Below are 25544 nucleotides of genomic sequence, written 5' to 3'. Positions count from 1 at the left end.
ATGGTTGCTTCAAGGGTTTCTCCACTTAGGATGACATTGGCTCTGGGTTTTTCTTACACTTTCACTGTGTTGAGCCGTGTCCCCCTCCTCTCTTTGACTTTTATCATGACACCATGTTGGATTTTGTCAGAGGCCTTTTCTCCCTCCACTGAGCTGATGATCTCGTGAGTGTGAGTTTTGTCTTTACGTCCATGCATGGGGTCTTTTGCCTTTACTGCCTTGTGTCGGTTGGCCCATCCTTGCACTTCAGGGATAAAATATCTGTCTGTATCAAGCTTTCAAGCATTGAGAATTTTTAAATCTATGTCCACCAGGGATACTGATCAGTAGCTTTCTTTTATCTTTGTTTCTTTTCCTGGTTTTGGCATTAAGGAGATACTGGCTTTACAGGAGGAGTTTGGAGCCTTCTTCCCTCCCTCCCTCCCTCCCTCCCTCCCTCCCTCCCTCCCTCCCTCCCTCCCTCCCTCTGTTCATTGCTTTGTTTTGTTTTTTTGGATGCAGGTTTTCTCTGTGTGGCTTTGGCTATCCTGGACCTCACTCTGTTTATAGGCCAGGCTGGCCTTCAGCTCACAGAGATTCACCTGCCTCTGCCTCCCAAGTGCTGGGATTAAGGGGGTGCACCATCCCCCTCCCCTACCCCACTCCCTTTTCTTTTCTTCCTTCCCTTCTTTTTCTCCTTTTTCCCTTCCTCCCTTCCTTCCTTCCTTCCTTCCTTCCTTCCTTCCTTCCTTCCTTCCTTCCCCTTCTTTCATACTTTGAGGATTGGCTCCACATCTTTGAAAGTCTAGTAGAACTCTGCCGTGAGTCCACCTGGGCCTCATGCTTTTACCTAGAAGACGTTTCACTCCTGCCTCAACCCTGTTTGTCCATTTAGGTTGTTAACCTCCTTTTGGTTTGACTTTGGTTGTTTGGCTGAATCTAGGAATTTATCCACTTCTTTTTGGCTTTCCAGCTAAATAGAGTATGGGTTTTTACACTCATCTTTTATGAAAACGTGAGTTTCTTTGCTCTCCTTGGTAATGGTTCCCTGTCTATTTCTGGTTCTGTTAAATTTGGGTCTTGTCCTTCTTTGGGTTCGTCGGTCCAATGGTCTGTTGATGTTGTTTATCTTCTCAAAGAACCTTCGCTTAGATTCATTGAGTTTGAATGTGTGTGTGTGTAACATATTATATATTATATACTATATATTGTATGTGTAATATATACATAAAATTTATCTTTCCCTCAGAGGACAGCTTCCATTGTGTCCCAGAGGTTTTGCTGTGTGGTGTTTTCTTTTTTTATTGAGTCCCAGAGAATTTTTTTTTCTGTCTTGATTTCTTCTTTGACCCATTCATCATCCAGTAATGAGTTATTTAATCTCCACGAGTTTGTGCATTTACTAGAGATTTCTTTGCTGTCAATTTTAAGTTTTATTGCATTATGGTCAGTTGAAATACATGGAATTATTTCAGCCTTTCCTAATTTGTAAAGATTTGCTTCATGCCCCAGGATGAGGTATTTTCGGAAGCTTCCATTTGCTGCTGTGTAGAATGTCTATTTAATGGTATTTAGGTGGAATAGCCTGCAAATGTCTGTCTTGCCCATCTGACGTATAACTTCATTATGATGTCTCTCCCTTTACTTTTTCTGCAGATAACCTGCCCAGCTAGACCCTGGACAGTGCCCGGCAGGATCTGGCTGGCTGGGTGGAGAGGCTGGGTGCTGTGTAGGGTGGGGGCTGGCAGGGCAGTTCCTGTGGAAGCCTAGAGGTTGTGTACAGGTGGTGTGGTTAGACGAGGCCAGGGACTGATGTGGATCCTAGGCTACACGTGTAGTTTGTGGAGGGGATTTGTCTGGGAGGGTCAGGTGACTCACCCATGGGATGAGGGTGACTAATATTTTTAATACTTAAGTATATACTGGAATTCAGTGCATTCCCTTAGTCTAGAGTCACGTGTTCTTGTTAAGTCTTATTTCATTAGCTAGCAAGATGGCTGTTCTAGTCTGTGTCAGGTGCTGTGCCGAGTTCTCTGTTCTGTCACAATAAACTACAGTCTCTTTTCCATCATTCTCAGCTTAAGTTTTATTGTGCCCACTGCTCACAGAAGTCTAAAGAATTGATCTTATTCTGTAGTGACTTGGGGAAAGAGCTGGGAGAGCCCCACATGATGGTCACCTAACATGGAGCATGTTGTTCCCAGATGACGTCTCATCCCATGGGCACTGTCAAGCACTAAGTGACCATATCCGGAGGTCCAGTGTCACCATCTCATCTCATTTTGATTCTGAAGAAAATGAAACAAGCTGAGTTTCTAGCACTGCCATGTCACTTGAGACCATAACTTGCATCTTTAAATGGTGTATGTGTATGTACATGTGTGTGTATACATGTGTGTGAACACATGCATGTACAAATGTGCCTACATGTGCATGTGTTCATGTGCATATGTATGAAGACATGTATATGCACAAATGTGTATATGTGTGTATACATTTGTGTATGTATGTGCTTGTGGCTCAACACATGTATGTATGTACAAATGTGTGTAAATATGCATGTGTGCATGTGTGTATACATGTGTGTATGTATGTGCATGTATGAACACATGCACATGGGTACAAATGCATGTACATATGCATGTGTGTCTGTGTGCATGTGTATATGTATGAACACATGTATATGCACAAATGGGCGTGTACATATGTGTGTGCAATACTTAGGCATGCCTTGGCATGCATGTGAGGTCAGAAGACAACCTTAGGGATCTCTGCCGTCCACCTTGAGTATCTTGTTGCTCATGGCTGCATCTGTTTGAGGTTGGTTTTTTTCCCCAGGTTCAGCCGAACAAAACGTACTTTTCATCATTTTACTTGATAAACTGTGAAATCACTGATCACTCAGTGAAGTAATGGATGATTGAGTTTTGTTTTAAGCACACAGGAACTTCAAAATTAAAAAAACATTTAATATTTTTTTTGTTTCCTATAATACATAACCCTAGATATCTCCCTCCATTGGCAGTAACTCTTGCTTGCATAGATGCCCAGCATGTTCATATGTGTATGTATCGCGTGATTCTTATGTATTCTTTATTTTGAGATAGGGTCTCCCTCTGGCAACCAGGCTGGTCTGCTATGCAGATAGGGTTGGCCTCAAGCTCTAAGCAATTCTCCTGTCACAGCCTCCCTGGGTCCTGGGATTTCCTGGTTGCATATGCATCATCATATAATCTTGGGCACGTTTGTGGCTAAGCCTCTCTTCAAGAGCCACAGAACCATGGTCATTTCCAGGTGGAGTGCATGACTGGAACCCCCCACAGTAGAACTTGGGTGGGAAATGCAAAACCGTCTGCAAACACATTGAATGGGAACAGTGGCCAAGGCTAGAGGGAGGAAGCGCAGTAAGCACGCCTTCGCGTGGGTTATCTACGCCTGCATTTTCACAGCTGCTGCTGGTTCAAATCCACAGACACAAAACGGCCCATGAGCATCTGAGCGTTCGTTTCCCTTAGAGGTTAATTCTCGGTTGAAGTCCAGAATAGCCTTACTTCTTCAGACTACCTCAGCACGCTGCTACACGCGTGTGATAACTGGGTTTACGGGGAAGCCGAAAGTCTCCGGTCTCGCACTCTCCAAGTACTCGTGTGGTAGAAAATGCTAGAGGTATATTTTCAGCGGTAGTTTGAGAGTCTCGTGATATCGTTTATAGGAATGGTCAAGTGTGTTCACCTGAACAAGGATAACCAGTGTTGTAAGAGAGGATAGAATAAGAAGCCACTTACTTAGAGACAGAGGTACAAAAGCTGAGCATATTAATAAAGTTAATCAAAAGTAGGTTTATTTATCTCACTATTTTATTTTATATGCGTGGCTGTTTCGCCTTCATATATGTCTGTGCACTGCGGAGACATTCCATTCTTTCTGTGGATGGTTCTCTATGTACTTGAAAAGCAAACTGTACTTGACAAAACTGGTTTAAGTTCTAAGTTTAGGGTCTGGGGAATACCTCAGTTGGCAAACTGTTTACCTGTAATGCTCCAGAGCCTTAGTCCACAAGAAAAGAATCCACATAAAGAGCTCGGCGCTCTTTATGCATGCAGACATGTACACACATGCTGGCGCGCACACACAAACAATTTAAAGAGAACTCTATGGTTATACATTTCCCAGTTCTCTGATAATTTCTTCAGTTAGCTGACATCATCTGGTCATCTGTGATCACATTTTTTTTTTTACCACTTTTAAATTAAGCCCTTAAAGAACGCAAAGGACAGTAGTAATCTTGGTTGTTTTGAGGCAAAGCACACGTATTTCAGGTAACTATTTTAAAAAATGTTTGAAACCCCACAGAGCCTGTAAGCATAGCCAAGTAAGATGGCTAAAGGAAGGTAGACATACAGCCAAAAGTAGTCTGAAGCCAGCCAGGGCTACCGTGAGATCCTGATTCAAGCATCAAAAACAATCCATCAAATTCCCCAGATGAATACAATGTGCATGTGTCCAAACTGAGTTTTTAAACAAGGATGTGTATATTATCTTTTTTTTTGTCAAGTTGACACAAACTAGAGTCACTGAGAAGAGGGACTCTCAGATGAAGACTTGCCTTCCTCAGAAAGGCCTATGGGCAAGTCTATGGGCAGTCTCTTAATTGCTCCTTGACATAGGAGGACCCAGCCCACCATGGGTGGTTCCATCCCTAGGCTTTACAAATAAGGCAGCTGGTCCAGCAAGAGCTGGTGAATAGTGAGCAGCATCACCCTATGGTCTCTGCTTCTGTTCCTGCGTGTTCCCAGGTTGATGAGGGAATGCAAGTCATGCGCCAAATAAAACCTTTTTTCTTCCCAGGTTGCCTTTGGTCAGTGTTCTATCGTACAACAGAGAATCAAACCACAGCACGTTGTGACAGGGTACATGATATGACTGACAGGGCACATGATATGATTGACAGGGCACATGCAACCGAAGTTGTATTTCGCATGTTAATGTGCCTTATTAGGCACCTTGGTAAGATATCAGGAAATCTCCCAATAGCCAGCCTTTTGGAGAGTGTCTCAGATTTGCTCTGCTGCCAAGGATGGTCTTATCCTATTTTTCCTTCTCCCTGTGTCTTTCAAGTGCTGGCATTACAGGCTAGCAGCGCTGGTTAAGAATGAGAATTTCTGTTGGGCTGCCACGGTGACTTTTTGTGCTGCATGATGGGTGAGCATGGTACCACCTGAACTCTAGCTCCAGCCCAAGGACCATGTTTTAAATCATTTAGAAGCAATGCGAAGATATGTGCCAACCAATAGCGCAAAGTCAGCATGTCTGAGACATAAAAGAAACATTTAAATGTGAGTTCTTGAAAGAAGTACAATTTGCGAGTGTAGAAGAAATGAGTTCTCAGTTATCGACCCTTTATTCCGGTTTTTGAGCCACAGGCATCTCATTCCTAGCTCCAATAAAGCATCCCCACGGGCTCGACGGGCGGCCGAGTAGTAAGTAAGAACCTTTGTTCTCTTCCCTGTGTTCCCAGGCATACTTCCGACAGGGTGTTGCCCTCCAGTACCTCGGCCGGCACGCGGATGCCCTGGCAGCCTTCGCGTCTGGGCTGGCTCAGGACCCCAAAAGCCTCCAGCTCCTGGTGGGGATGGTGGAAGCTGCCATGAAGTCTCCCATGAGAGGTAGGCGGGACGCGAGTCTTCAGGAGTGACTGGGAAGCAGGCGCCCAGCCTTCCGTGTTCGAGAGCTGCTGGGGTCTGTGACCCGCTGACGGACTGTCTAACGGGGGCAGATGAGTTCATGCCTTCCTGTTTCAGGACTATTTAAATCATTTCCACTGTAAAATTAGTTTTAAGTTTTTAATTTACAATGCCTCTAATAACAAGTTGATTTTCTTGTATGAACTTTAGAAATAATAAAATAAGACATTAAACCGGGCTTCCTTCCTTCCCTCCCTCCCTTTCTCTCTCCCTCTTTCCCTCCTTTTCTCCCTCCCTCTCCCCCCTTCTCTCCCTCTTTTCTTCCCTTCCTTTGTCCTTCCTTCCTTCCATACAAAACACAGAAGTTAATTCAACAGGATTAAGAGATAGTTTATTCTGGAGCCAAATATGAGTAAACGTAGCCTCCGAATCACAGTTTAGATTACCCGCTTCCATGTTTCCCAGTGTGGATGCAGTTCTGTGGAGTTTTATAGTAAGAGAACAAAGAACAGTATAAATGAAAAGTCACAGTCGATCATTACCTTGGGAAGTACCAGAGAGATAGGATGCAGCAGGATGCGATTCTTAACTATGGCCTCAGAGGCCGCCTGATAACTTCTTTGGGTCTGCTGGTAGACAGCAGGGTTTGTTAAGTTAGCACATTCCAAAGGTTTGTAATCTGTTTATCAGGACAGCAGGCATGTTGCAGAGGTGGTCAGGGAGTGGCTCCATATGGGGCTAAATGTAACCTGACAGAAGTTGTGACTGGCCTCCCAACCTTGTAGCATCCCATCTTCCCTCAGGAATTCTCAGCCACACTTCCCTTTCTTCCCGACAGAATCTCTCCCTGTAGCCAAGGCTATCATGAACTTACTGTGTAGTCCAGGCTGGCCTGGAACTCACAGCAATCCTTCTGTCTCAGTCTCCTGACTGTTGTGATCATAGGCGTGAGCTATCATGTCTGCCTCATTCTTTCTTGCATTTCTTAAAGCATCTGTAGCCCCGGGCAGCATCTCACATCTTTAGAGAAACAGAAAGAGGCTGAGAGTTGCCCTCAAAGAGGAAAAAGAAGGTGGAAACGGTTTTCTCTGTTGCTTTATTCCCACTGATCTTCTGAGAAAACAGAGGATACACGGACATGGTCCCGGGCAAGGCTGGAGGAATTCTACTGCACTGAGCCAACTGTCTTCACTGCCGCACAGTGGTTTTATAGTGTTTTACTCTGCGGCCCCAGGAAGTTACACTCAAGATTGAAAGAGCACTGGGCAGACATTGTAGCACTCACTGAGCTTTGATGAATGTGCAGTTGGGAGGTTTCTGACTGAACACATACACCAGCTGTCATCTGTCATGGCGGCGGATCTGTGGCCTGCAGACATCTTATGTCCATAGCTTATGTCAAGCAGGACTTGCCATAGAAATGATTATTCTAGAGAATGAACCTGAAAGTCTCGATGACAGTGTCGTTTTGTCTAGTTGTACGTGTTTGCAGCACTAGGCTCTTTAATTTGCTTCCTGTTACTGTACTTGGCTCAAAGCTCATGCCAAACAAAACAATGGTGAGGTAGACTGTGCTCCTGTCTCCAAGCAATTAGCTCTGTGTAAAAGGTATTTTCCTGAAAGTTAGACATTTCATATCTTTAGGGGAAAGAGGTAAGAAACTTTCCTTCAAGCAGTCTCACAACTCTGCTTTAGGGACCAAAGGCTCTCCCCAAGACAGGCCTTGCTGTCAATAAACCGTGATTCAGAGCAATGCACTCGGGGCACCAGGACCTTTAGGGGAACACGATGAACAAGCCAACACCTGTCTTCCTTACCATTTCCTACAGTTTTTTTTAATTTTCTTTCATTTTTTTTTCTTTCCTCTCCATGAAGGCCATGCATAGAACTTCTCCAAGGATTGGTAGCAGCATTTAAAGAATGTATATGGAACACTTGTATTTAGTCCATGAAGACAACACCGGTTCACCCTGAGGCAGCCCTGTGGCTGCCAGAGGATGCTCTACCAAATGTGTTGATATCTGCAGAATGGCATCTGTTGGGCTTTGAAACAATTTGTTGAGAAATAGCTTTGTTTTGTTTTGTTTTTTGTTTTAGTAAATTTTCCCTGTAGCCTCAGAGCAGCTGTCACCCTCAGGGTCCCCCTTCCCATCTTGCAGTGAGTGACCATGGAGGGAAACCTGCTTCTTACAGGACCTGGAGCCCTTCCGTGTTTTCTTCTTCCCTCAGACGCGTGAGCCCTGCCTGCTCTGGCGTCTCCGCCTCCGTCTGCTCCTACTGGCATCTTCTGAGTGTCCTTTCTTCAGCCTGTGGCCGTGCAGGGTGTGGCCCTGCTCTGTGGTGTGCTGTAGTGACTCTCCAAACCATCCTTGTGGTCACAGATGGTGTCATCGTCCCTAGAGTCTAAATGTCTGACAGTGAGGCACAGTGCTGTGGCTCGAACCCTTCGCAGACAGATCTGATCTGACCTGCGACCTCTTGCTGTTGTCTTATTTTGTTTGTTTGTTGAGTTAGGGTTGTTGTGCAGCCCAGTGTGGTCTCTAAACCACAGGATAGCTAAGGCTGGCTTTAAAATCTTAATCCTCCCACCTCCCAAGGATGTACCATGTTGCCTGGTTTGTTTTGTAATTCTGAAATACAACGGAGAAAACAAAATAAAACAAAACTAAACCCAAAACCTCCCCAGCTCAGGTTCCGTGAACAAACATGGCATGAAAGAACGCCTTCAATTCTACGTTTTATATTTATGGATGTTTTGTTTGTATGCATGCATGTTCACGTGCCACATGTATGTAGTGCCCTTGGAGCCGAGAGGAGGGTATTGGATCCTCTGGAACTGGTGTTACAGATGATTGTGAGCTGCCATAGGGATGTTGAGAACTGAACCTGTGTCCTCAGGAAGAGCAGCAAATCCTGTAACCACTGTCCCATCCCCTCCAGACCCAGTTTGGTCTTTTTTTTCTTTTTTTAAAAGTGAGATTTCATCTTAGGTCTGGGAATGTGGCTCAGCACTAGAAAACACTTGCCTAACGTGTACTGAGTCCTGAGTTCAATCTGAGGACTGCAAAGAGAAAGAGTTGCTTTTTAAAGGCAGGACCGGCCTATATTAATACACTTTTATTCCTATATAAATCATATTATCCCTACCAATATTTAAATTAATTTGGTTTTTATTATTCTCTAGTTTCCTAAGTGAACTATCTGATTTATTTTTATCATTTCACCTATGTATACAAACCAATTGTGAGTAAACTTTCTTGTGGATATGGTTACATCATCACACTACATGTATCTCTCTATGGTTACAGCATAGTACATGTATCTCTTTATGGTTACAACACAATACATGTATCCTTCTATGGTCATGTCACAATACATGTATCTCTCTATAGTCATGTCACATTTCATGTATCTCGCTATGGTTACATCACAATACACGTAGCTCTCTATGGTTACATCACAATACTTGTATCTTTCTATGGTCATGTCAAATTGCATGTATCTCTCTTTAGTCATGTCACATTACATGTATCTAGAACTAAATGAATATAAATTGAGAGGATGTCTCAGTCTTTTGACATCTGGGCTGTTTATACTTTTTCTGAGCCAGTCTTTCAGTGTTGTGTATATGCTTTAGGGGATCTAAATGTTGAGGTGCTTGCGCCTGCTGTGGGCTTAGTAACACAGTTGCAGAATGAGGCCAGGGTCACCAACAGCCATCCTCCAAGGGACAGTGCCCAGGACTCCCATGCCTCTCTCTTCTCTTCTGCAAGTTCAGCCATCTAAAGATGGGTCATCTTTGTGAGCCGTCTATCACCTGTTGTGATTCTATCAACTCCGGACGGATCCACAGGGACTGCTTTATCGAGTGCCCAAGGAAAGGGGCTGGCAAATGCTTATGTTTTCTCTCTCAGTTCTGAGGCCTCCCCTTCATTACGTGTCTGTGTCTGCCCTCTGTGAGCACCCTCCTCAGGGAATTTTTTAGGCCCAGACACTTTCCACAAGGGTCCTTCTTTGGAAATGTTGTATGAGGAACATGGATTTTCTTCCCTCAGGAAAGGGGTCTGGTCCCAGCAATGCCATTTGCTAACTTACTGACACGGAGGTAGCGTTGCTTCCTCTCCCCAGCCTTCCTGTAAGAGGGAAAGGATGATGTCCATCCCACTATGTTCCAGGAGCCATAGGACTGAGGCAGACCCTGCAGAAGCCCTGTCCTCTGCAGAAGGGACTCTCTCCTTCCTGGTGCTCACACAGTACCCGGGCTCCCCTTCCTTCATGTACCCTCACTGGAAGTTACACTCTGACCTCAGCATCAGAAACCTGTCTTCCTAGACAACACTGTGATTTCCAGTTTGCCATTTCCTCTGTGAACTGCTGGCCTTAGGACGCTCCCTGGGTATGTCGACAGTTCTCAGAACTCTGGCTTGGAACTGCAGCATGCACTTCTAGATTGGGCAGATCCTGATTCGTCAGATACTCACACGGTCTCTCCTTATTGCACAGCTCCTTACTTATGTATATTAGGCTGTGCAGATCAAGTGCCTAGAGAATCCCCAGTTTAGAAGTGTTTAGAGAGTTTAGAGAGCTGTGCATCTCAGAGCCGGCAAGTGGGCACGCCTCTTAGCAGAGGGCGACCAACTGTCTACTGTCAGCCTCTGCTACATTCTCACCAGCTCCTGGAGTGTCAGGAAATGTGACTTTATTCTTCTTAAATTCCCAAGGACTTTACATTTCAAAAACCTACAGCAGGGGCTCGGTCAGTGTTGCAAAGGGCCTTTATATTCCTTCGGAATTGGTTTGACTCTGGGTATTTCATGTATTATGCATAAATTCTAGAAAGAAAAACATCTGAGTAGCTACAGGCTGCCAAAATTCTGTTCTGTCTAATCTGCTAAAAAAATCACAAAATTAGTCCCTCTGATGATAGCGCAAGTTTATCTTAATACAGGAATTAGAGCAACAGACTTGAAAAGAGTCTCAAAGATTATCTTTAGATTTTTAAAAAGTGCCTTACCATCTCTTTCATCAAAAGAAATACGGTTGGCTGGATACAGTGGCATGGTCGGTCCTGTGGTCCTGGCTACTTGGGAGGTTAAGATGGGAAAATGGCTCACAGCCAGGAATCTGAGACCAGCCTGGGCAGCATAGAAAAACCCTACCTCAAGCCCCCTCCTCCCCTCTCAATCCAACTGCTGACTAGAGATTCCAGCCAGTGATCTAGGAGATGTAATCTCAGCTTAAGCAGATAACTTTTAAAACGGAAATTACATACAGCGAAGTGGATGCCCTGTGTATATCGCTTTAGATTTAGGCACAGGTGCACATGTGCACATAGGTGTCTGTGTGCACACTTAGCCAACCACATGTGTAACCATGGCTATAGCCGTTGCCCATGCACGTGGCTGTGTGAGGTTAGTTTTGAAGGACAGACATGGTCTCTCAGCCCTCGATTTCCGTCCTTCCCACTAGGCCACATCAGCTTCTGCTGCTGCCTACAGTGCCTGGTCAGCTCAAACCAGCCTTTTGGGAACCTCTCTCACCCTTGTGTCTGTCTGTCTCACGGCTCCCTGTGTAAGACAGTCCCTTCTCTTAAGGCGCCTCCCACTTAGAATAAAAGCAGCAAAGAGTTTAAAAGCTATCCTTTAACAAGTCAAGCTCCACTCCCCTGAAGCTTGAGCACCTTGGGTAACATGGCTCTCACATCACCTTGCATTCATCTTTGCAGAGGTATTTAGTGTTTAATATACTTATATTTTCTTTGTGTCCACTTTGAATGGGGATCTTCTTCTATAATTTTTCCAATTTCGTTCCTATCTACCCCAAACCTGCCCAAGTAAAGATTTTTTTCCTTCTTGGGAATTTATAGACATCTCCTCACCTCGGTCTTCTGTTTCAGTGTTGTTTCTGCAGTTGTTTCAGGGGCTGCACAGTTGCTGTGGGAAAGACAGTCTTGTTCTGAAGCTTGGGACCATCCCTGTCATTTCAGGACAGGCTTCTGAGCACCTTCCCCGTCCATCAGGAATACCTGTTTTCTGCCCTGCACTATAAAAGCAGAAACATCCAATCTCCATGTCCCCACTCAACTTTGCAGCTGAGACCTGAACTTTTAGCCAGAGACTACAGGTCCAGTGAAGAGAGGGTCACATAGAACTCACTGTGGCAGGTGGCAGTGTCCTTTTCTGAGGGTTGTGCTCCGTGTGCCAGGGCCTGGAGGCTGTATCTCCACAGTCCACTGCATAACCCAGTGGGTTTCAGCTTAAAAGCCACCAAGGTCTCTGTAGCTTGCAATCAAATCTTCCTGCTCTGGCCACCCAGTGGTCTGGAGCCCTGCAGTGGACTCTGACTTTGCCTCTGACCCTGTCTGATTAACCTTAGCCGAATCAGATAACAGCCCAGTTCTTTGTTTGTAAATGGCTGTACTGTTGGTGTCTCTCATCTCTGGTTAGCTCACTGGAGATGAGGTGCTGCTTCTAAACACCACTGGCTGTCAGCCCACAGCAGGGGCCTCCAGATTCCTGCTCTCATTCTGGGGTGTGCCCTTCTTCTACGTTAGCAGTTCCTGCTCTCCAGTAGCTGTCCAGTGGGGTTAAACACAGGCAGCACTTACTAGCCTGATGCTGGCTGCATCTTGACAGGAGTAAAAATGTTCTTTGTTCTCTGTTTACTGATCTGATTGAAGGGAAAATGCTTTAGGCACCAGTGAGCTTCAGGGTTTCCCTGGTGATGTTGACTCAGGCAAGAGAGCTGCTTAACAGAGAACTGAGAAGTCATAAATCCTGGCCTTTGGCCAGGAGGTGAGGTTCAAAGAGACCAGCATTGCTGCAGGCCTGATGTGTGGATTGGAACCACTAACTTGAAGGAGGTTTTAGGAGCATGAGAGGCATAGTCAGAACTCTCATTATTTCCAAGGAAGACAGAGAAGGGCGGGATGGGAGCTTGTCATCCTTATCCAACCCCCCACATGGAACCAACCCCACCTGGCTTAATGACCTCTGACCTACACCCCCCACTGCTGCCTCTTGAAGATAAAATGGGCTAAACATTCATTTTATCACCTGATAGCTCACCCTGGTGTACAAGATGATTTCCTCCTGCCTTGCTTGCTGATGTTTTGGTGTTTGCGTGTGTGTGTGTGTATGTGTGTGTGTGTGTGTGTGTGTGTGTGTGTGTGCTCGCGCGCGCGTGTGCCTGTGCGTGTGTGGTGTGTGTGTGTGTGCTTGTGTGTGTGTGTGTGCTCGAGTCGTGTGTGTGTGTGTGTGTGTGTGTGTGTGTGTGTGTGTGTGTGTGTGTGGTAACCTTGAGAATGGCTGGCTTTGTGGATAGCCTTCACTGTATCCTCTAGGAGAAACTAGGAGCAGGTTTCAGTGTTTGTTTGCTTTGGATGATGGGCGTGTTCAGGACACTCACTGACCAGTGAGACAGGATGGGATTTTGTCACAGGTCTGCAGTGTACCTCTTGGCTACTCAGAATAAAGCATCATTAACCAAAAAAACACATCTCTCACTTCCGAAAGGGATAAGAGAAAGTTTATTTGGGAGCCAAATATGAGTGAGGGTGGGCATTACCCCAAATTCCATGTTCCAACGAGGCAGTAATTTCATAAACTTTTTATGGTAACAAAACAAAGAAATGTCATGACTCGAGACGCTTTCTGAATTCACTGGCGGCTGCATCCAGAAGGCAGGTTAAGGCAGTGGGGTGGGAGAACTCTGTCAGAGGCGTAAGAATCTGTTTGTCAAAACATTAAGTCCAGGTTTATCTGTTGGTAACAAAGTGGGCAGGCAAATGGCTGTTTACTAGGCTAAAGATGGTCAAGATAGATTGTAATGGGACTGTGGACCCTCAGTGTTCCAACACCTCTGGTGGCCACACTCTTAGTGAGCCAGTCAGCCTCCGAGGTGCAGCTGCTTTCAAAGAATTCTCATTCACAGTAGGCAACAGGTTCATCTGGAAAATATTTCTGCTGAGCAAATGTGGAACAACCGGTAGCTAAACTGTACAATGCAAGCCATTAAATGAAGGTGTGTTTCGATACAGGAGTATCTAAACCAGATTATCAGCTGGAGGGTGGAGGGTGGTACCCAGCGACAGGTGACTGGAAGCGTGGGCTTGCAATGTTCCGAGGAGGAGGGAGATAGACCAGGACCTCTCAGGAGATGTGTTGCCTTGTGAGCAATGACAGCCGGAAGAGAGTATGAGTGTGGCCACGCCCACAGGGGAAGGAACTGCCGGATGGGTAGGCAATGCTGGTTGCAGGATGTGTGGGCCGTCATGTGGTCTAAGGTTCCAGGGTGTAGAGCCTGTGCATGAACCAGGCCGCAGACATGTTTCTAGAGCATAGCAAAAAGGCCGCTGTGCCTGCCCGTCTTCATTCTCTTGTTTTCTTTCTCTTCAGACACCCTGGAGCCCACTTACCAGCAGCTTCAGAAAATGAAACTGGACAAGAGTCCCTTTGTGGTCGTGTCTGTGGTTGGGCAGGAACTCCTGACAGCTGGCCACCACGGGGCCTCCGTGGTTGTCTTAGAAGCTGCTCTGAAGATTGGCACTTGCAGCCTCAAACTGAGAGGCTCTGTCTTCTCCGCCCTGAGCAGTGCACACTGGTCTCTTGGGAACACAGAGAAGAGCACTGGGTACATGCAACAAGACTTGGACGTAGCCAAGACCTTAGGTATGCAGCCCCCTGCATGTCAGCTGCATGCCCTGATTTCGACAGGACCTGACACACACAACAGAACATTTAGCTTTAGGTCTTGAGAATGTTCATACATTTAGGACCCAAATCTCTCAGGAGGCCTCACAATGTGATTAGCATGTTCAGAACCTTCCTTGGGGTTTTCCAGTTCACAGTTTTAAGGCCCCGATGGCTGATACACCAAGGTTTGTTAAAGAGCATGGCACAGGCTGGGTATGGTGGAACATGCTGAGAGGCTGAAGCAGGTGGATGTCTGTGGGTTCCAGGCCAGCCAGAGATGTACAGTTAGAATCTGTCTCAAACAAAACAAAAGAAAAGCGGGGTGAGGGGTGGGGACAGCATAGTGTCAAGGTTCAGAACCTGCGTTGGAGAGCCAGGTGACGGTGTGATGTCTCTGCCACCCTCCGGCCGGGGCTTGGGACCTTCTTGCTGTTCTGGAGGCAAGGTTTCAGTACATAGCCCAGGCCAGCCTTTATCCTGTGAGCCCCCTGCCTCCCTCCATGCAGGGGAGAAGAGGCATGGCTGTGACTGCGGCCATCACGGTACTGATTATCCAGGGACTTTCAGGTTACAGGAGGAGGGGTGTGGGGATCTGACATCAGATACTCATAGAGAAGTGATGTATGAGAGCAGCCCGGAGTCAAATGGCTGAACCAGCAAGCTGATAATTGCTCAGAACCAAAGGTCACCTGCAAAGCAAGGAGGAGACTCCCAACGGCAGCTGGTTTGTGTCTCGCACCCTCCTGTCAGAGACCCCTCTGCCCCCATGCACGTGTGTGTTACAGCAATAACATTTGCCCACAGAATTAGGTTCTAGGATCTTATCTCCCTTCCTAGAGTCTAAAAGAAAGCAACTTAAATCCTAGCTAGTAAATTTGTGACTTTTAATAGAAACATATACATTATAAATAATGCTGTAACTTAGAGAAACTTTCTCCTTCCATCCAAATCAGGTGACCAGACAGGAGAATGCCGAGCTCATGGGAATCTAGGCTCTGCATTCTTTTCCAAGGGGAATTACCGAGAGGCCCTCACAAACCACAGGCATCAGCTGGTGCTCGCCATGAAGCTCAAGGACCGGGAGGTAGGAAACTCGCTTGCAAACCAAACTCCGTTCTCAGAAACGCAGAGTCCCTTTATCTGTGTGGGAAGCGTCTTGGGCGCCTTAACATCTTCAGAAGTCCATAGTCATTGAGACTCTCGTGCCCCATCAGGTATTGAATGTCTATTGCAAAGTCCTTGAGTCTATACAGTGAGAGAAGGTCCTGTCTCTGACCTCAGGAGCCAGCTCAGGCACAATGTTCTAAGTCCCTTCAAATGCACCACAAAACTCACAGGCAAACTAGCATGGAGCTGTATCCGGTGACACACTCGCTCACACGAGATTTGTGATCCAGTGTTATGACTGTCCCTCTCCCTCCCTTCCTTCCTTCCTTCCTTCCTTCCTTCCTTCCTTCCTTCCTTCCTTTCTCCCTCCTTCCCTCCCTCCCTCCCTCCCTCCCTCCCTCCCTCCCTCCCTCTCTCCCTCTCTCTCTTTCCTTCCTTCCTTCCTTCTTTCTTTCTTTCTTTCTTTCTTTCTTTCTTTCTTTCTTTCTTTCTTTCTTTCTTTCTTTCTAAGCCTGTTGGTTGTACAGGGAAAGCGAAATGTCACAGCGAAGACTGTACTTGCTGACCATAACTGCCTTTGGAAGTTGATATCCAGTGTGGATGGCACAGTGAGAAAGTCTCCCTGTCTGTTCTTGGGCAGAGGGTGGCCTTGAGTTTCAGGCACATCTAGCTCTGAGTCATAGCTGCACTTCCTGGCTGTGGGGTCACCTTCTTTCTTCTGTTCTACTCGGGGCATGGGGGCTGATCTTTCACTCTCCTGCTTTACGGCCATGCAGTACGGTCCTACAGTCGTGCATAACATACGTGAAATGCTGGAATTCCGTGGCTGCCTTCCATGAAGAAGTTTTATTAATTTTGGCTTTTATCGCATTAATAAACATGATAGAAAAGGGTCAGAGCAGAGGGAAGGGTAAGTCTGTAAGTCGGTTCATATGTTCAGTTATAGTTGCTTGGTGGACATTTACAGCGGGACGTTAGTACAGTCATCATTTAAACAACCCGGCAACTTCAGGTTTCTGGGGCATCATTGGGCACCAGTGCTAGAAAGAAGTAGGGGCTTTAAAAACAGCATTTGAAAATGTCGGACATGCAGAGGGAGAGCCTGTAGTCCCAGCTCCTTGGCAAGATGGAGCGGGAGGATCAATCCAGTTAGAAGCAAGAGGTGTCCTGGACAGCACAGTGGGACCTGTACCAAGTGGGAGGCAAGACGTCAATGAGGCAGCTCAGGAGGGAACAGCCAAGCCTGACAAAACCGAGGATCCATCCCTCAGACCATGTGGTAGAAGGAGAGAGCCTGCTGTCCCCTCCCCTGCCAAATTATCCTCTGACCTCTCTCTCTCTCTCTCTCTCTCTCTCTCTCTCTCTCTCTCTCTCTCTCTCTCTCTCTCACACACACACACACACACAACCAATAAACAAATTTCAAAAAAATTCTTTTGAAAGGGAGGGAAGGCAGGTACCTTCAACCCCAGCAAGTAGCATTGCTAAAAACTTTGAACTAGGCCGGAGCACACGAAGACCGTATTTCATTTCTTATTTTAAGGAAATGTGAGAGGACCAGGTTTAAAGAGGTGTTCGAAGCTGTGCATGGCGGCCGATTTGTTCTCTTAGGAAGGTGTCTGGACACTTTCTCGGTGATTTTTATCCTCCTCCCTTTATGAACACTTCCGAAAGCACAGATGGCTTTATTTATCATATTCATTTCTTGTTTATTTTGAGACCGGGTCTCACTTTGTCGACCCTAGCCCTGGTTAGGCTAGAACTCTGTGTAGGACACACTGGACTCTTCTCCTGCCCCATCTTCCTGAGAGCCAGGGTCACAGAAGGTGTGTGCCACAACCCCCAGTGGACACCGGGGCTTGCAAAGACAAATGTACCAATGGCGTTAAGAAGTGAGAGCTGGCAAGGTGTTGAAGGGCCGAACAACATCCTACAAATATGCCAAGACCTTCATTCACCCGTTCTTTCTCGCCTGTGAGGTCTCTGCATTAGCCCAGCTTTGGAGGTGTGGAGCCTGCTCCCTGTGGTGCAGCCACCCCATGTGTCTCCTCAGTGCTGTGGTTTTTCTGTCTCTTGGGTTATCTATGATCTGGGATTAAATTGTGTGAACTATCAATGTGTAGTATTGTTCTTAAGAAACAATTGGTATGAAGACAGAGGGGTCCCGAGTGACACCAGCGCTTGGTCCCTCTCCACAACTCTCTGACCGTGCAGTGGCCACCTGCACAGGCACCTGCCCCCTTTCTGGTCCTTTATGATCCACTGCTGTAGTAGCTCAGACCTGTCCATCGGCAAGCCCACAACCCAGCCTGTTCTGCCGAGGACAGTCCCTTAGAAGACTAGCTTTAAACATACTTCCTTCTGTCCTCCTGTGGGAGGATGATGGAATGCATTTAGCTGCCATGATACTTGTGGAGCCCTCCCTTCATCCTTAATTTTCCCTCCTCCAGGAAGAGAACTTGTCCTCTCACTGAGCAACGCCGCTTGGACACACTATCCTCTTCCAAGTTGAACCCCATCACTCACTTCCCGTCCAAGTTGGCAGTGTTGACCGTTGTAACAACTTTAGCGGTTCCCTTCTGGTTTGAACTCATTCTGACGCCTCTTGCTACAGGTCTAGACTCCTGCTTGACGTCACTTGAGAGCGTGCCTTCTGTTCCCAGGCTAATGTGGACCTGTGTCTCTTTCTTGTTTGCTTCTGGAGTTTTAGGCTAGCTTCCGTGTTCTTGAAATGTACTGTTGGATTCTTGGCACCTCTCTGAAGTTTTGGCTCATAACTCTGCTTCTGTACCTGACTCATAATAGTGCTCACTGATTCTTTCTTTCCTTCTGGTAAGAACATTTGAGGTGGACTTTCTCAGCAAACCCCAGATATACAATATGACAGCCCTGACCATGGTTTTCTGTTGCATCCAACCAAGAACTCTGGATTTGTTCCACGTGACTGACCGAGTTCCCTTCCTGTTTCATCTCCACATTGGTGGGTGCTAGGCCATCTCTGTGCCTCCATTGGCTTGACGTCCAGGTTCCAGGTCTGAGTGAGGCCATACAGTGTTTTCCTTGTGGGTTATTTCAGTTAACATAACACTCAGACCTGCCGTCATTCCCTGCTGTTAATTTGACACTTAGATTCTTTGTGTATCATGGCTGCTGTGAACACAGCATCTCTCTTAGCTTCTCCTCTTCTTCACACGACACTAAGGAGTGACCCCAGGGCCCTGTGCATGCTGGGTAAGTACTCTGATGCTGAGCACTCTTGCAAGCCACCGTTGTTCACCTCATGTGCGATAAACTAAAAGTCTTTATTCCTACGCTGTTGCAAACTGCTCACTGATAAGCCTGGAGTTCACTATGTCAAAACTTAGAGGAATAGGCAAAGGGAACCAGCACAACAGTGTATGTTTTGTTTAGGCTCAAAGTTCTAGTAGGCGAGTCTGGGATCCTTACATGTGCACCTCCTCTGGAAGCCCCAGGCATGGGCGGGGCTCAGCGTGAGCATGTCCACGCAGTCTCTCCCCTGGATGTTTAGTACACTGAGATGTGAAGATGCTGCTTAGCAACCAACAGTGAGTGCTGTCTGAATCGATGCCAGGTTGCTGTGAGTTAAGACAGGGACTGGTCATAGACTCAAGCGGTCTTCAGGAAACAGCTGAGGTGCTGGAATATCTGTTGTGTTATGGTGACATGATCAGAGTTTTATTTCTTTAAAGATACTTGTTTTGAACAATTTCATAGAAATGCATGGAGTTAACCAAGCTTTCACACACCATATTGTTACCATCTCTGTAGCCATAGGCAGTTTTGTGTCAATTCAAATCAAAGCTGAAACGCTTTTGTGAGGTTATTTTTTAGCCTTTTCCACATACCTTTTTCTCCTGAATGTAAAGCCTCCTTCATAGTTATCTCGCCCTGCTGTCCCTCACGCTGTTACGTGTTTAGGGTTGCAGGTGCTTTGGAATTACAGAATGAGACAGTAGCACAGTTGCCAAGCGGGCAAGAGCTTCATTGTGCTTTATCTTTTCCTTGGGCTACATTTCAAGACACAAACTTGTCTGGGAGAAGCTTATTGAATCTTCTAGCACTCAGGCAAATTGCTCTCAAAAAGACTGTGTCTGTTCTAGTCTCACCAACAATGGGGCCTGGGTTTTGCTTCCTCACACACACCAACAGGAGGCATTAATATTAGAATATAATATTCAGCTTCGTAAGTTAAAAAAACTAGCATCCTGTAAGTGTTTGCTGTTTTGTTCTGGAGACAGGGTCTCCCTATGCGGCTCTGCTGGCTTGGAGCTTGCTGTGTAGACTAGGCTGGCTTTGAACTCACAGAGCTTTTCCAGCATCTGCCTTGGTTGCCTTTGGTCAGTTGGGTGACTAGGTTTTGATTGTTCCATATACGACCTTATTTTAGCTTCACTCTCTGGAGACAACGAGGTCTCACTCTGTGGCTCAGGCAGGCCTGGAACTCACATTTGTAGCCTCGGCTGCCCTGGAACTTGTGGTCTCCCTACCTTAGTGTCCCAAGTGCTGGGATTACAGATGTGTGCCTCCAGGTTTCCTGTACAGATCTTAGATGTTTTGTAAGGGCTGGAGTGTCTATCACCCCACTGCGTCTGTCTAGAAACTGTGTGCTAAGTATTGTTACCGTGTGACAAGCTCACACCTGCCACAATGAGCTTCCACTTCTGCTCCTTTGGAAGATGTCTACTCGACACCGCCTGCCGGTATGCTTCAAGATCATTTGTTACATTCTGGAGAATCTTCCCTTTGGGTGTCTGTTTGAGCTCTGTACCTGCTAATGGTGGGAAAATGATATCTTTACTGTAAGGAGTTGCCCATGCAAGAGCCTGCTGTGTTTCTTCACTGATTCTTTATACTTATTGTTAACATACATTGAGATAGGTTTTTCTACATCCTCATATAGCTCTGTGGATGTGGTGTGGTGCCCCCTGCACTGTCTGGCATGCCAACCCAGGAAAAGGTTGACTCCGAATTCATAATTGGCCTAGTGAAATTTTCTCATTGCAGTTTTGTCAGGCCATGACTTTGGTTGATCCTTTGAGTTCTCCAGTAATGCAGACCTCCTCCAGGTGATGACAGTTTGCCATCCGGCTTAGGCAACGTTTCCCCCTTTCACTGACTCACTGATTAGAATTTGAAGTGCTCTTGAGTGGCGGCCACACCCATCAGCATCGAAAACTCAGCCTGTGATCTGTGCTCTGTTTGATGTTTTTGTCACTCATGCTTCTGGCAGGTGACTGAGCTTCATGGGCATCTGTACTGGGACATGCCTCTCTTCAACCCCTCTTCCAGTTGGTCTCCTTTGCTCCTACCACAGTTTGTATCTCTGTCTGTGCCACAAACACAATGACACCATGTATCTGTGTAAAGTCTAAGAGCCACATTTGAAGGAAATCGTGATAATTCCCTCAATAGTGATTGTCCACTTGTGTCAATTTTCTTGCAAATGCCATTCTCTGTATCCATTCCCCTGTTAATGGACACCTACATCGTTCCCATGACTTGGCTGCCATAATGTATCCTTTTTAATGTAACATTGTCTCTGAGACATTTAGTTGCATGTTATATGTTCTGTTTCATTATTTTTATATTGAAATAACGCCCTCTGAAGCAAAAGTAACCCCTGTAGACCCTGGGGATAGTGGAGGTAGTGCACCACATCCTTCTACCTTATGCATCTAAGCTCTGGGAAACTTTAGGATTTTACCAAACAGTAAGATGGCAACCTGAAACCCATTCATCTGCTCACCTTTAGAAGCAATGGGGTTTCCTTTTATGCAATTACTCTCAGATACTTAATAGGGGAGGTGATACCTTCGCCACAGGATTTTTCATTGAGAGTAACCTTCTGTCTCCTTTAATGACTTCAAAATTAATTTCAGGTGCCCACAGAGACCTTCCTGTGAGTGAATATTAATTGTCAGGAGGGTCCATAAATTACATTATATTAAATGTTCTGGAGTCAGGGAATCTGATATGCAAATGCACAAATGCCTCCAAAGGTCTTCCCAGCCCCATCTCTCTCCCGAGCATCGTGTTTCTCTACCCATCTGATCTGCCCCCCAGGACCCCACTTTGGCTCAGTGCACCTGCCTCAGCCATCAGCCTCTGCCTGCTGCTTGGCTTTTTGCCGAGGCCACCTCCCTGTCATGCTCATGACTCTTTTGGTGACTGGATTCTCATATTTATGTAGTAGGAATCTGTCTCTCCACATCCCCTCGCCTGCTATACTTCCTGTAGCCCTGAACTGGTGCAGGAGCCTCCTCTCCTCACTTTCATTCTCTTTAACAGAAACTCTACGAGTTGAGAAGAAGGGGGGCGGGCGTTCACTCTGGGCACTGCTAACATTGCCCAAGGTACGGAAATGGTTGAGTATGAGTTTAGGTATCCCACAACCTTGAACTTTGCCTCTGTCGATAATTGCTGTATGGCCCTGAGACAATCAAACTCTTTAAATGGATGGACAGTCATTTGAGCTGTTTCATTTTCTGGCTGCTTTAACAGCCTTTCTTCAAATCTTCTGGTGAACACCAACACTTACTTCTTAGGTCTTTGCTGACACGTGTTTAAAATGATAGATCTTTGCTAGTTATCTGAAGTAGTTCTAACAAGGCATGTCATCAGCAATTTAAGGAATTCATAAACTCTAACAAAAAGAGTTAAAAGGTAAAAATAGGAAGGGAACACAGGCATCTGAGCAAGTAACTGAGTACTGTCACATGTAGTTAGTATGCTGCTGTGGAAATTAAATGTTATTTCATAGAAACTGCTCTCAGAGCATAGAGCTTGCAGCTCTAGGATTCTGAAAGGATTCTCCCACTGTCCTTGGGGTTACTAGGGTCAGGTTTTATCACCTGTGTGTGCACCATATGTAACTACGGAATAGTCGTGCTTACTTTAGGGTAACATGGGTTTGTCCCAAATATTTAAGTGAAGTGAGCACTGCTAGGAAGAGACATTTTCTTTTGCCAGGTGGCTTTGTATATGCATCTCTCATCACACGGAGCATGCAAACTTCTAATTTCTGAAGCCCTGATTTAATTTTACCCTGATTCTGGTTTCTTGTCTGTCCAGCCATTTCTTACACACTTTTTTTCACTTGCCCTCCTGAAATTTAGTTCAGACCTTGAACTTAGCTGTTCAAAAAGCTTTGCTAGCTCTAGTGGCCTCCAGGGGAGTCTTCGTACCTTCACAACCCTCCCCACGACCTTTTGACCGTTCTCTGTGTAGTCCCGTGTGGGTCTGCTTGCTGTAAGTTTTATCCTCCTGCAAATCAGCTCATTCTGGTTCCTCCATGTGGAAAACCCACCTTCAACCCTGTCAGGGTCAGGCAAACATCTCTGGCTCGCCAATGCTCTCTTTCTCTGTTCTCGCTGTTTCTATTTGACATCATACGAGCTACTGATGAGGTCCAGCTTGTTGGTTGCTTTGTGGCCTGCTTCCGGAAACGTAAGAGTCTCTCAAGGTCACATGGCTTTATCATTTCAGTATCTGCACTTAAGTCTGTGGCCGTGCTTGGTTTGGGGCAGAGAACAAAGTCAGGTTTCTTCCCTTGCATCCAGCATTCGAGACCCTGTGTGTCTGCTCCCTTCCTCAGATGTCCTTCTGTCTTCATGCAAACAGCATATAGCTAATGAGCCTCCTCTCTGACACACTCATTCTTAAGGCTTTGTTGCAGGCCAAGATTGTGCTGGAATCCCGGTCTTTCTCTCCCACATGTGGATTTCTCAACCAGCTTGTCAGCCGCTTTCTCTAGACATCCAACTGCAACTATGACTAGAATAGATCGTGGCTTTACATGTTTTTTGGACGGTCGGGCTATAGCCTATTTTCTGTGCATTTAAATATAACTGTGTATATATAAAATGCATAGTTGTGTACTTTTTTCTCATTTTCATTACAAAGAAAATATCTTTATAGTTTGTTTTGCAATTCTCATTTACATGTATTTATGTGCATTTATGGGGTATGGTAGGGCATGTCTGATTCATGTACATGAAGTACACGCTTAAGTGAGAGTAGTCAATAATTCTGTCTCCATGCCTATTGTCTTTTTTTTCCTAGTTTTTGTTTCATTTTTAATTATGTGCATGCGTCTGCATGGGAGGTTGCACACATGCATACAGGATCTTTGGAGATGAGGATGCCCGATCCCCTGGAGCTATGATTGCACAGTTGCGAGCTTCCTGTCATAGGTCTTCCACAAGAGCAGCATGCACTTCTTCTTACCCCGAGCCATCCCTCCAGCCCCATCTATTGTCATCTCTGTGTATATATTTTGTCATTTGCTGCAGTGGAGGACCTGTTGTGCTGGTCTTCCCTCGGCCGCTGTGTTCCGTCTAACAAAAAGCCCTTCAGCTCCACCCACGTGGCACAGGCGATGGGATTTCACACTTTATGGCTGTGCCTGTCTACCATTAGAGCAATCTGCTGACGGACAGACATCTCGGGCTGCAGTTACCTGCTGAAGGGGACTCAGGCATCCAGCCATCTCCCGAGGCACCGAGATCATTTCATTTCATATAAGCCAGCAGAGGAGTTTAGATTTTCAAGGCATCTCTTCTGTTTTGGGCAGTGCGGCTTCAACGCTCAGCACCACCGTGCCAGGCGTTCTTGCCGACTCGATAATGGCCATCTGTCACAGTGTGGCTGCGGAGAGACACCAGGACCACGGCGACTCTTACAAAAACCCCTCTAACTCCCTTCAGCTTTCTGACTGCAACGTGCTTCCCCGTTTCTGCCCCCCCCCATTAGTAGTCCTCCTGGGCAGGCATCCCATGACCCTGGCTCGGGTCTCCATAGGTAATCCAGGCTTTAGTTTCACAGCTTCAAGCAATGGTTTCTCTGTGTCTCTGTGCAAGGACACCCCTGGCACAAGCCCGGACTGAGCTGCTTTCCTTAGCCATGGAGGGAGATTCAACAACCCCTTTCTTGTATCCTTTACTCTAAAACCAGAACCACATGGGCCAAGCCACCACCATCTTCTGCTTGCTGGGGCTGGGACTTGGCCTCCTTGCGAATTCATTTGCATCAGCTTTCTGGGATTGGGGTGGGTTTCCTTCACTGTTTAAGCGTCCCTTTCATTTTTTTCACAAGATGTGAGTTTAGCTGGGTGGGGTCAGCCCTGGGGTCCCCACTCCCTTTATTCCATTTAGCATCAGGGTTTTCTTTAAATGCTTTATCTCCTTGAACACAGGACCTAGCTCCTTTATACTTCCCGATGCTCCTGTACTCCTCAAACCGTGCGTTTCTCCTTTTCCCTCGCTCAGCTGACTCCTTTTCCCTTACGGATCTGCACGGGAGTCACCACTGATAACCAAGCAACAGAACCAATGCTAGGCTGCTCTGAGATCTCCTCTACCAACACTGCTGACCCAGAACTCTGTGATTTAGCTCAGGCATATTCCTCAGACAAGGGCCAAAAAAAGCAAGCACATTCTTCATCAAAATGTCCCAGGAACGGTCTCTCGGCCACTTACTAATATTCTTCTCCTATGAAATTTCTTGAGCTGGGCCCCACATCTCAAACTTCCCCTGGCACTGTCTCCCACGTGACTGCTCCTATGGCCCATTAGGCATTGCTTACTGCGTTCAACTGCTGTCCTAATCTAAAGTCCCCACGTCCATGTTTTCCAAACAAGCAATCCGGACCCAGCATTGCACTGCTCCTTGGTACCAACTGTTGTCCTTGTCTTTGTTATGAAGAGACACCATGACCAGGGCAATTTTCATAAATGAAAGCATTTAGTTGGGGCTTGCTTACAGTGTCAGAGGTTTAGTCCATCGTCATCATGGTGGGAAGCATGGCGGTATGCAGGTAGACTGTGTGCTGGAGAGTAGCTGAGAGTTCTGCATCTGGATCCCCAGGTAGCAAGGAGAGAGAAAGACACCAGGCCTTGCTTGAGCCTTTGAAACCCCCAAAGCGCACTCCCAGTGACACACTTTCTCCAACAAGGCCACACCTCCTAATAGTGCCGCTCCCTGGGCAGTCAAATATTTGAGCTTGTGGAGGCCATTCTTTTGTCTTATCTTGTATTTTTGAGACTGGGTTTCTTTGTCTGTC

The 25544-nt window shown here is 46.3% G+C and overlaps 1 protein-coding gene across 4 annotated transcripts in view; it reads left to right on the top strand.

Moving 5' to 3' along the window:
• Ttc28 (tetratricopeptide repeat domain 28) overlaps nt 1-25544 on the top strand; it is a 442550-nt gene that overhangs the window by 228369 nt on the left and 188637 nt on the right. For all 4 annotated transcript variants that reach the window (XM_087579748.1, XM_087579747.1, XM_087579750.1 and 1 more), the window contains 3 exons: nt 5498-5645; nt 14060-14332; nt 15310-15440. In XM_087579748.1, coding sequence (XP_087435874.1) covers nt 5498-5645; nt 14060-14332; nt 15310-15440 — 552 coding nt within the window. The remainder of the gene's footprint in view (nt 1-5497; nt 5646-14059; nt 14333-15309; nt 15441-25544) is intronic.

The sequence above is a fragment of the Rattus norvegicus genome, chromosome 12 (genome assembly GCF_021556685.1).
Source record: "Rattus norvegicus strain SHRSP/BbbUtx chromosome 12, alternate assembly SHRSP_T2T, whole genome shotgun sequence".
Classification (NCBI taxonomy): Eukaryota; Metazoa; Chordata; class Mammalia; order Rodentia; family Muridae; genus Rattus; species Rattus norvegicus.
The sequence above is the reverse complement of the archived record's forward strand: the minus strand, read 5'-3'. Positions and strand labels throughout refer to the sequence as shown.